This window comes from Indicator indicator, chromosome 26 (assembly GCF_027791375.1).
Source record: "Indicator indicator isolate 239-I01 chromosome 26, UM_Iind_1.1, whole genome shotgun sequence".
NCBI lineage: Eukaryota > Metazoa > Chordata > Aves > Piciformes > Indicatoridae > Indicator > Indicator indicator.
Genome location: NC_072035.1, coordinates 8,200,860 through 8,211,928, shown reverse-complemented (window position 1 = coordinate 8,211,928; position 11,069 = coordinate 8,200,860). Strand labels below are relative to the sequence as shown.

The 11,069-nt window shown below is 45.6% G+C and overlaps 2 protein-coding genes across 2 annotated transcripts; one reads left to right on the top strand and one right to left on the bottom strand.

Annotated features, from left to right (window-relative positions):
* Nucleotides 1-3,820: 3,820 nt before the first annotated feature.
* Nucleotides 3,821-8,238, bottom strand: RILPL2 (Rab interacting lysosomal protein like 2). The gene is made up of 4 exons (XM_054392612.1): nucleotides 7,900-8,238; nucleotides 6,740-6,891; nucleotides 4,326-4,436; nucleotides 3,821-3,845 (listed from the first exon to the last, which is right to left on the bottom strand). The coding sequence occupies exons 1-4, from the start codon at nucleotides 8,236-8,238 to the stop codon at nucleotides 3,821-3,823; spliced, it is 627 nt and encodes a 208-aa protein (XP_054248587.1).
* Nucleotides 7,264-10,116, top strand: SNRNP35 (small nuclear ribonucleoprotein U11/U12 subunit 35). Its single transcript, XM_054392611.1, has 2 exons — nucleotides 7,264-7,587; nucleotides 9,148-10,116. The coding sequence occupies exon 2, from the start codon at nucleotides 9,151-9,153 to the stop codon at nucleotides 9,928-9,930; it is 780 nt and encodes a 259-aa protein (XP_054248586.1). The 5' UTR covers nucleotides 7,264-7,587; nucleotides 9,148-9,150; the 3' UTR covers nucleotides 9,931-10,116.
* Nucleotides 10,117-11,069: the final 953 nt, after the last annotated feature.

The following is an 11,069-nucleotide window of genomic DNA, read 5'->3' as shown; positions in this document are numbered from 1 at the left end:
GGCATTAGCTTTATGACAGCAGATGTACTTCTGTGCTCTGACTTTACATCCAATGACTTGACTGCTTGTCAGACTGCTCTTTACAACCCAGTGCTAACAAGCTTCTCTGAGATGGATGCTACTATCGGTCTCAAATAATTTGTGATAGGAATCCCGTTTTCCAGTGTTCTGTCTCATGTTGGCAGTGAACTTTAGTTGCACTGGTGCTAAGGGAAAGGGATGGTCAAATTGGCTGCTTTCTTCAGAGCAATGACTCCAAGCCAGATGAGGATGCATTTTGATAAACTAGGGTGATACCAATTAGGAAAGTGAAGACAGAACTTCACAATGTGAATCAGTGTTTGACATTACTCATTTTCTGTAGTATAAGATGGTACCTTTTTATAGTTGATAGCTGATTCTTGGAGGTGTCTCCCAGAGGATTTTAAAGGAGTATAAGGAAAGGCTCTCCCTCAAAAAAAAAAAATTATTACCTTCCTATGCTAATTAGCCACATCAGAAGCTATTTATTTACTGTAAATGCTTGAAGTAGAGCATAGTGGTTCCAAAAATAGGAGTCATCTTCATATGCAGCTTCAAACCGTAGTGATGGAGATCATGCAGTGAAGAAAGTAGATTCCTTATTGCCTGGTCCTGTAGGTCTGTCCAGCATGGTCTGGTCCCACTGTTGTAAAGGGGAGTTCAGTGCTTGGCATCTTACGGACATTTTTAATGCTACTGTTGGAGAACCAAATCTGTGATATAGGCAGGCAATACAATGCAGGTCCTTTATGTTAAAGATGAATTCTTACCAGTTGGAATTTTTGCCAAGGCAGGCTTGGCATGCGTGTAGGTGAACATGGCTGTGAGCCATCAGCCACACTTGCTGCTGGAAGGTGTCAGCAAGGGATCTGTGACTCTGCCAGTGTCTTCTGTTCCTCATGTCTTGAAGGCTGCTGCTGTTACAGCTAATGCCCTCTAGGACAATCTTATATGCTTGCCTATGTGATAGGTCAAATAGCAACATCCTGGTTGTATGCTTCAGCAGCAAGAGAGGTGGCTTAGTGATGTATTTTTTAAATTAAAAACTTGAAGACAATGTCTCTGTAAAATAAAGAATATATTTATTATTGATGAAGTGGCTGCTATAGTACTCCATTGCAGATCATTAGCATTTTGAAAGAAAGCTGTGAAAATCATTAGCTGTTAAATGCTTTATATTAGTTACTACTTAACACAAGGCAAGCTCATCTGAGGCAGCCTGTGTCTTTTCACTATTTCTGAAGAATTAACTGGAGACCTGTTACCTTACAGGTACTGAGTTACAGGTAAGATTTGTTGGCTGACTGGTTTGAGTCGGCACAGATTTTTCTCTGGTCTCAGTAACAGAGACTACAGCAGTGTACAGTACCCTATTTCACTAGAGCACTTCTCTTAAGTCAAAATTGGAATAAAATGCTCCTTTTGGAATGTAATGTAAACGTTTGCTTGTTCTCTATCAAGTCAAAGAGCTTAAAACCTCTGTTCTTCAGCACCACTTTTGTAAGCAAGAAAGGGGGAAGACCTTTCCCCTGTTTTAGGTGAGAAATATATCTTCTCTGAAACACTTAACTGGTAATCAAATAGCACTGCATCGGAAGATGATAATAAAGCTGATGTTGCACTGAGTATGTATCCTTTACTTTTCTAGGAACTGATGTATATATCCATATACATAGATCAATATACTTTACACAGGAAGATGCCATTTAGATTTTTGTCTTTGTGCCTTATAGGAAGGTTTCATCTTCTAACAAGGTATAAAAAGCACTTAGCAGGGAAAGATTCCCCCTGGTTGGGAGCTAAGCTGCTGTTGCCAGGCTCGTGTGGCATTGTCAGAGGCAGTGGGCTGCTCTAACAGGTCTGTAGCCTCTTCTGTTGTGGCTTTGGCCAAAGAACTTGTTCCCATTTTGAGAAAGAAGCTGCACAGATCGCTTAGCACCAGCATGGATGCAACTGTGGTGGTACAGGAAAAGACTAACGCCAAAAGGTTGAGATGCTCTCCTTTCTGCTTTAACTAACTCCTACCTTTCTCTTTTTTTTTTTCCATATTAAAGAACATCTGAAATAGTAAATAGAAAGGAATAATTGCAGCTTTAATGGTCTCCTTCAACTAAGTGCACAGAGCGGCCTAGAGATGTTTTACTGTCTTCTGTATCTCCTTGGCAGATTGTTACTCTTGCACCACTCTCTTTAATCTGTGCAGTTTATTACCTGAAGTGGTTTCATTAGGACTCAGAATTATTAATGTGTTCTTGGGGCGTAATTCCCCCCTCTCTTTTTAAAGAAGATTGGATAACACATCCTTGGATTAGCCACAGAAGAGGATGGAGTTTGGAGCACACATGAACGTCTCTTTTAAGTTCAGAGGTGTATCCTGGCTCTTGCTGATATGATTGATTTTGATTTTGGTTTTTTGTTCTCTAAACACAAAGCCTCTGCTAAGGAAAAACAGTAACTTCCTTCCCTGCACCATGCTCTAGAAAATACATCATGGGGACATGGCCAAGGCTTGCCAACGTTAAGATGGCAAAGTAATTTTAGCAGTTCTGTGCCCTGGCTAAACCAGCTTGCTTAGGTCAGACATATTTGGTGTTGCCTTGCAAATGTACAGTTCCTAAATTCTCTCTGAAAGTAACAATTCTGTCTTCTGTAAAGCCACGTGTGTGTGAGCAGATGTGTGAAGTGTCCTATATTTTTTATGCTGCTAGCATATGAGAGGGAATCAAAAGATTTCAGAGCCTGCTTTTACTTCTGAAGACAGTGAGATCATAGTTTGATACCTGTCACTGCTCCTTTTATGTCTGTTCAGACTTTTCTGCTTTGTAAATTCCACTTTGTAAATGTGGAACCTAATTGGTATTCTTTCAAGCTTCTTTTTCTACTCCTCTCTTTGTCCTGTGTGCTTCCAGTAGTGATAAATCTCATTAGTGGGGCTAATACACAGCTTGTGCCAGATGACTGAAAGAACAGAGCTTATGAAAAATACAACTGTCTACTACAGAAGACCTTTAGCTATCAGGAATTAAATGTTGGCTGTGTCTGTTTCACTTGCAGCATGCCTGCACCTCTGAAAAGACAGCAGTGTTTCATGAGGGCAGAGCACAATACAGCAGCTTTTTTCCCTTGCTGTGCTCTTCACCATCTTTCATCTCAACCCCAATGGCCACTCCTGTGTGTGCAGGGGTTCTGTTGTCACAGCCCAACTGCATCATCTTTTGGTGGGGTGAGTGTGACAGGCTGCTGCCTGTGTATTGCCTATCTAATGCAAAGACAGACAAAGGACAAAAAGCAATGCTGGACTTTTCTTCAAGGACTTCAGTGTTGGTGTAAGATAATTACTTTGCATGTAAGAGCAGTAGCCACTGCACTCTGAATGGGTTCTTCCTTCCCAGTATCTCTCTATGAATACAGTTGTGGTGGCACAGAGCTCTTAAATATCTTCATTGTGCAGTCATCTGGTCTGAGCATTTTGATAGGTGGACAAGATAAATAAGTGGTAGTACAGATCATCACTGCCTCTTTTAATAAGAATGAAAACCACATATAAACATTTTTATTTTCTATGTGCGGGCAATGTCTGACAGGAATCTGTGAAATACAAAAAGTGTCTGTCTTAAAACAGTTTCTAAAATAGCCAAGTAAAAATCTATTCTGAAAGAATATTATACAACATATCTGTTATGAAATTATCCTCTACAGCAGAAGTGATGCTTTGTCTTCCCAGCATTGACTCCCCAGCACCTCAGAGGCTCTCAGGAGTGCCATTTCTGAGCAGGAGTGGTTAAGTTCTTGAGGATGCTCATTTTCCATGTCTAAAAGAGAACCTAAAAAAAAAAAACAAAAACCACAAAGAAACCACAATAAAAAGGAAACAATGTACAGCTGGAAAAGAAAGAACATAGAGTGAGACAGCCCTGTCACTGTGTTCTGCTATTTTAGGGGACTTTAGGGACACAGCCTGAGCCTGTGGGTACTGTGTACAGCTGCTTCACACAATGTAAACAAACCTCTGGGGACAGCTGGCATGTTCCCACAGCAGAGTCCTCATGTGCTAGTAGGGGCCACAAGTATGACATAGTTTTCTTCTGAAATACTTATTTTTCCTAGTAAAAGTAACGCCCTAGTTGCCTTCCTGTGGAGTGCTTTTTCCACAGGAAAAGATTTCTCTATCAGGTTTTAATTTTACAGAGAGAGGAGGAGAAAACAATATCCAGCCAAGTAGGTTAAAGTTCAGAATTCATCCCTGGCTTCCCTCAGTGTCAAGCATTCTCCTGTTCTGACAAAAAAGATGCAGCCAAACTTACAGCCGTCTGATGATTGTCTTCTCTTCACTGTCCTTTTTGATGCCAGGGCTGCTGCCACTGGCTTCTTTTTCCAGTTCTTCAGTTTGGTCCTTTCCCTGTGAGATAATCCCACTGGGAAAAGAAGAGACTTGGTTTGTTTTTTGTGGCATTGCATGTGCTAAACCCTTCACTGAGCAGCCTAGGATATGGGTGAATGGGTGTTCACAGGACAGGAGTGACAGCCTGGCCTGTTCCTTTTAATGAATTGCTCTTCTTTTCCTTAAATATTGCAGTGCAGTTTTGCTTAGGCTGGGCTTTAATGAGAACACTGAAAAAATAATGAGCTGTCTTACTCCAGACAGGATCAATGGCAAATCACAACAGGAGTGCAAGGGAAATGTAATTACATGTTGGATTTGCACAAAAGTCCAAAAATAGGGGTAGGGTGCAGATGCAAATGGTGACCTTTCTGCATGGGTGGATCTGTGGTACCTAAGGCGCAGCCACGAAGGCTCATACCACATGGTTGGGAACAGATGGGAGATTCCCAGGTGGCTGTTTCTCTTCCCATCCTACAGAGGAGAAAAGAAAGGCTTTGCCCAAGCTTTGGTTTTCTTGTCCTACTTGGATGGTGTCGCACACTACAAGGTTCTAGCTACCTACTTTAGGCAAGTTTCCCTTTTACCAAAGGCTGTTCCCGCTATTTGGAATTGGGTTAGGTTTTACCAGCCTGCATGATATGGTGTGTTTTCACAGCATGCCAATTGACTGTCCTGAGCTGACCTCATTTATCTTGAGAGCTGAGTAGCTCAAAGCTTGTGATTGCAGTGGCTGAAAGTAGCTAAGCAACAGTCAGTTGGAGTTTGGAAATCAAACTACAGGAGAGAACCTAGAAATTGGTGTGACATCAGGCATAGGATAATTCTGAGGCAGATTACCCTCTTACAGAAATGGGCCTACGAGCTGTTTGGTGACAGATTATCTCAAATATCTGCACAGTAACTCCTACTCAGAAATTATGATGATAAAAAAATGCAATCCTCAACATCATCAGTCACTTTAAGCCAGTCTCTGTGAGGATGTCAGTTACCTGGTGCTATAAAAAGCTTATTTCCAATATAGACTGGGCATTTTAGAATACATACTCATCTTTATCCTTTTCCTCTGCACAACTAATCTCTGTGGCCCTACAACTGTAATTAGGGATTTTTGTGATGTGTTCAAAGGGAAGATGTTTTTTGGCTTAAGATACAATGACATATGAGGAGATAAAAACAGAGAATTACCTGAGGTGAAAAGCAGCCTTGATGCTCTCTGTGTGTGCACAGCACTGTGACTTAAATAATTCACTCAAAAATTCAAAACGTTCACACTACTAATTTCTAACTTAGCCTGCAGTAAGCTGTGTCACACAACTGGGAAATCAAAGAAAGAAGCCATTCCAGTGGCTGCCCAGCAAAGGCAGGCAGCTGAGTAGTGGGGGAGTGGTGCCCCATGGTGCTGTGAGAAATGCTGTGCAGCAGTTTGTAACATGAGTTCTTAGATTTAACTTTAACTTTCTGGCTTAACCTACTTCAGACAAGGCAAAGGGTAGGCTTACTAGATTTAAGAGGCTGCTGCTGAGATATCTTAAATCTAACGTGTTCAGGCATTTTGTGTCTTGATTAAGCAGCAGTTTCTTGCCCAAAAGAGTTAATACAACAATCAGATAATGAGGGGCAGAGGCTGGGGGAAAGCAGCCTTGGAGGTGAAAGAATTTGTAACACCAAGAGCAAAAACTGTCCTGCATCCCACCCTTTGGTTCACACTGATTCTCCCAGGCTGATCCCTGCTAGAAAGACCAAGCCCCTTCTCTGAAAGTACTTATTTTGCACAGCTCCAGTGGCTTACACAACCCTCTCTTGGCAGTCTTAAACAAAACCCCTCCCCACAGCTTATCTTGAATGATGCTGAAAGGGCTTAATATTCTGCTTTCTAGATCAGTGCCATACCCTCTGTGGGAGCAAAGAAGCAGTAGATGAGTTGATGTCCCTGATGCTAAGCTGGAGGAGGAAGGAAATTCTGACTAATGCTGAGACGGAAACCCCCATGCTCTTTGGTATGTAGTGTGGCTTTAGATGAGATTGGTATGTGTGCAACTGCCATGACTGCAGAGATGAACCAACGTGCATGAGAACCCAGAATGTACAGTGGGAGCAACTGTAGGCTTGCAGCAGTACAATTATGGGAACAGGCTGCAAACTGCACAGAGTAAGAGGGAGTTTAGTTTTAAAATTACATTGCACAGATTTCTCTTTGTTGATTTGTAGGCATATTGGGAGCACAGGTGTCTGGGCAGTGCCTAGCTCAATTTAGGGGCTCAGACATGCCACACTGACCTCATAAGCTCCCCAGATATGAATTGTTCTTAGTTCTTTGCTGACTTCATGATATACCTCTTATAGCACTGTAGCTCCTCTTGCACCACAAGAAGCTGAGCCTTCAGCTGGTTACGCTCTTGCAATACATCTCGCAGCTCCTGCAATGTGAACCTGGGGCGGTTGGGATCTGTGAGGTCTATTACCATTTTATCTGGTCCAAGGCTGAGCTGTAAAATAAAACAGTAGTATTCAGGAGCCTATGACCTGTCAAAACCAGGGCACTTGGATTAAAAACTCTGAATTTTAGTAATTCCTAAACCTAGTATAAGTTCATCAGAATCCTGCTTTTTTTTTCCCCGAGCAGTTAATTATAGTTTTTAATATTATTTTTGTATTCCCTCAGTGTCTGCATTTCCCAGCCAAGTACAGGGCCCCGGTGTGACAGGCTCTGACCACAGCTAAATGCAAAGCCTCTGTCCCAAAGTGTTTGGAATCTAAGTTTGTCAAGAAGCTGCTTTCATCTGCTTTCCTGATGATGAGAGGCTAAGCTCTCTATCTGACACCAAAACTCTGTGGCAGCAAGAGGCAAGAACTAGTTCTCCTTTCCTAAAGACCTTTGTGGTTATGGTTTTTTTAGTCACAGACGCCAATTTCCTTTGCCCAGAGTACCAAAGCTTTAGCGTTTGCATTTTAAATGTCAAGTTGTCTTTGCGTTGCCAGTGCTGTATAAGAGCAGCACTAGGATGGATTTTGCTCTGTGAAAGTTTGCCTGTGTCTGAACTCCTCTGCTAGAATTGCCTAACGCTGAGCAAACAGCATGGTCAGCCTCCACAGTGAAACAGGAATAAGGATCCACAACACTGCAACTTGTAACCACCTTGAAGATCTCCACTCTGGAAGTAGTTTCAAGGCCTTCTGCAAAGGTGAGAAGTGAACTTTCTGAGACTCTTTCTACTGGGATAAAAGAGACCAGAGACTGTGGCAAAAGTATCCTCGGATTTATCTGGTGTTAAGGAGGTTTCACAACCCCCACGCAGCCAAGTGAACAGGCTCCTGACCCCCGGCCATGTTGATTTCACAAGCTCCCTAGACCTGAATAGTCACTAGTTCTTTGCTGACTTCACGATATAGCTTTCATTGCACTGTAGTTCCTCTTGCACCACAAGAAGCTGAGCTTTCAGTTGGTTACGCTCTTGCAATACGTGGCTGGGACCCACCACGGCCCCGGCACCCACCTGCTGGGCGCTCCTTTGGGACCCCTCTCCCCGCAGCTTCTCCACCTCCCGCCGCAGGCTGTCCCGCTCCATCCGCAGCTGCTCCTCAGCGAGGCTGCTCTCGCTCACCAGCGCTTCCAGCATCTCCAGCACCCTCACGATCCTGAACTGCAGCCGGGCCAGGGTGGCGGACATCTGCGGCCCTGCGCTGAGCTGCAGCAGGTCCTGGCCCACCACAGAGGAGATGTCATAGACATCTCCGGCAGTTAGCTGGAAGGGGCTCTTCTCAAGAGCCCTCTCCGGGCCCCCATCCCCCTCTTCCTCCTCCTCCAGCTCCTCCTCCTCCCGGCCCTGCTGCATGCCCGCCGCTAACTGCCTCCCCTGGGGAAGGCCAGGCAGGGCGGTGCTGCCGGCGGAGCCCGCAGGCGGAGCGACCCTTCCCGCCCCCGGCGGTTTCCACGGAGGAGGCCGCGGTCCGGCGGCGCTTCGTGCCCTGTCTCTTTCCCTGTGGAGACACAACCCACTGCCGCCGGTAAGGGGACAGCGGGGACATGGTGGGGAAGCGCCGCGGGTAGCTCCCGGCTTTGCCTTGGGCTGGGCACCGACACCAAACCGGGTCGGACAGAGATGGAGGTAAACGCCTCTGCAGTTCCCCAACACCACATTCGCCAGGCGCCGTGGGGAGGCCGCTCCTCGGTGCGGGGCCAGGGCAGGAGTGCGTTTGGCGGCCATCTGCTTGATGGGGACAGGGGGAAAAGGGTTAAAATACATTGGTGGGAGCCTGTTCCCCTGCTCTGCCGGAGCTGGCGAATCGGTCGCTGCGGACGGGAAAAGCGCTTTCCCTCCGCGCCGGCTGAAGCGAGGTGAGAGGTGGGGGGCCGCCGGCCTTTCGGTGAGGAGAAGCCGCGGATGTTGGGCCGGGCCTCTGGGCCCACTCAGGCGGGGCGGACGGGGCCAAGATATCCACAGGCCGGGGGACTGGGGCCTCGGGGCCCCTTCGGGTGGCGGGAGCAGTCCCGCGGTGCTCCGCAGGCGGGGGCCGGCGCAGGGCCGCAGCGCGCTCTTCAGCCGGGGGCGTATGTAGGCTGCCCGGCTTGGCTCCGCCGCTGGAGGTGAACTCAAACAGTGACGGTGCCGGTTTGTTTAAGTTTGTCACACTTTGGGGGATTTTTGGTTGAAAAATGCTGTACAGCATTGTGGAAAGTGCTTCTTGCATAACCAGCTTTCCCCTAAAATACCTACATTGCAGTGCGTGATTTTTCCCACTAGGCAATGAATGACTGGGCCCCCATAGCAAAGGAGTATGACCCCCTCAAAGCTGGGAGCATTGATGGCACTGATGAAGAGCCCCATGACCGTGCCATATGGAGGGCTATGTTGGCACGCTATGTACCCAACAAGGGAGTTACAGGAGATCCTCACCTCACCCTGTTTGTAGCAAGGCTCAACCTTCAGACAACAGAAGAGAAGTTAAAGGAGGTCTTTTCCCGGTATGGAGACATCAGAAAGATCCGTCTGGTTCGAGATCTGGTCACAGGATTTTCCAAGGGTTATGCATTTATTGAGTACAAAGAGGAGCGTGCTCTCTTGAAGGCCCACAGGGATGCCAACAGGCTGGTTATTGATCAACATGAGATCTTTGTAGACTTTGAACTGGAAAGAACTCTCAGAGGATGGATTCCTCGGAGACTTGGAGGTGGTTTTGGAGGCAAAAAAGAATCTGGGCAGCTGCGGTTCGGAGGACGGGACAGACCTTTCCGAAAGCCCATCAATTTGCCTAATGTGAAGAACGATTTCTACGGAGAAGGATCATCAGAGAAAAGGAACTGGTCTCGTGAGGGAACAAGGGACTGGAGAACAAGGGACCGACACCATGAAAGGAGCAGAGACAACCGACGGCCAGAAAGGGAGCAGTCATGGAGTTGGAGTGAAAGTGAGAAAGAAAGGGACTCCAAAGAGGAGAGGAGCAGAGGGAGGGAGAGGAAGGACAGAGACAGGAAGGACAAGGATAGAGACTGGAGCAGGGAAAGAGATACTAAGAAACAAAGATGATGATAGGCATCGATAGGTGACATTGCCTTGGTTCTGGGTACATTGTCAGTGTTTCATTTGTTGATGTTGCCTTCAGCTGTGAGCAGCATTCCCAGACAGGTGGTGTTACACTCTTGTGCCTGTGACGCACCTGCTAGAAGCTCTCTGTAATTTGGTTGCTACTGCAGATTGGATGTCTTGAATTGTTCAGAGAAAATAAACTTTTGTATTAGTATTTCTGAACTGGTGAATGCTGTAAGAAATGCACCACACGTACGGGTGGTCACTGAAACCAGGGCATACCTCCATTGATAGCCAGCCATCTGGCTGCCTGCATTAGGGATCATGAGCGAGCTCCATAGTTAATTGTTTATGTTCTAGATGTCCACACTGATCTAGTGAGACAGATGCTCATGAATAGTCACTTGTTGAAGAACTAGTAATGGATGGCAACAAACCAAGCTTCTGAAAAACGTGCCTCAAGCCAGAAGCTGCTGGGAAATGGCTTTATTTTCTTGGAAGATACTGGGACAGGTGCAATCTTTAGTAATACTTTGTCCTCTTTCACCTTTGTGAGGTGATGGAGAAGCATGTAACACAAAATGTGTTTGCTATGTCGTGGGAGGATGTAATTTCTGTTTATTAGAGGAATGAGTGTAAGCAGGCCAGAAAATGCCTCATATTCCTGATCAGTCCACAACAATCACTGAAGGATAGTGTCATGGTTACAGCTGCACCCATTCTGTCATCTCCTCTCTGCAAGTGAGGTCCTGCCTGCACAGAGCTTAAACCCTCTTCTGCAGACTGGGCTTGCTGCTGGCTATAGCAGGGGAAAACAGAGGCCAAGCATCTCCTTTTTTCAGTGTGTATACTGACACAGCTAAGGTGCTTTCTAGAGAATGCTGTCACATTCTTGGTCATCATGAACTATTCCTAAATATTTCCTAGTGTATTTTAAATGGTATTTTTTGTCAGCTTCTGCATGCCCCTATCCTAAATCTTGCCCAGTTTGAAGTTTTATTTCCATGAGGAATTGGACAGGCTTTTTTCAGGGGAAAGGAGACAGAGCCATATGCAGCATTTGCAAAAAAGAGATGATATTAACTTCCCACAAAACCGAAAAAGGACACAAGTCTTGCAGAAATGCTTGTTTTTCAGAA

Excerpts from the sequence above, each read along its gene's own strand:
- RILPL2 (XM_054392612.1), bottom strand. The coding sequence starts at position 8,238 with ATGCAGCAGGGCCGGGAGGAGGAGGAGCTGGAGGAGGAGGAAGAGGGG. Across the intron at positions 4,437-6,739 it reads GAGCTACAGTGCTATAAGAG|TGGGATTATCTCACAGGGAA; the intron begins GTATATCATGAA and ends TTCTTTTCCCAG. Across the intron at positions 3,846-4,325 it reads AAGACAATCATCAGACGGCT|GTTCTCTTTTAGACATGGAA; the intron begins GTAAGTTTGGCT and ends TTTTTTTTTTAG.
- SNRNP35 (XM_054392611.1), top strand. The coding sequence starts at position 9,151 with ATGAATGACTGGGCCCCCATAGCAAAGGAGTATGACCCCCTCAAAGCT.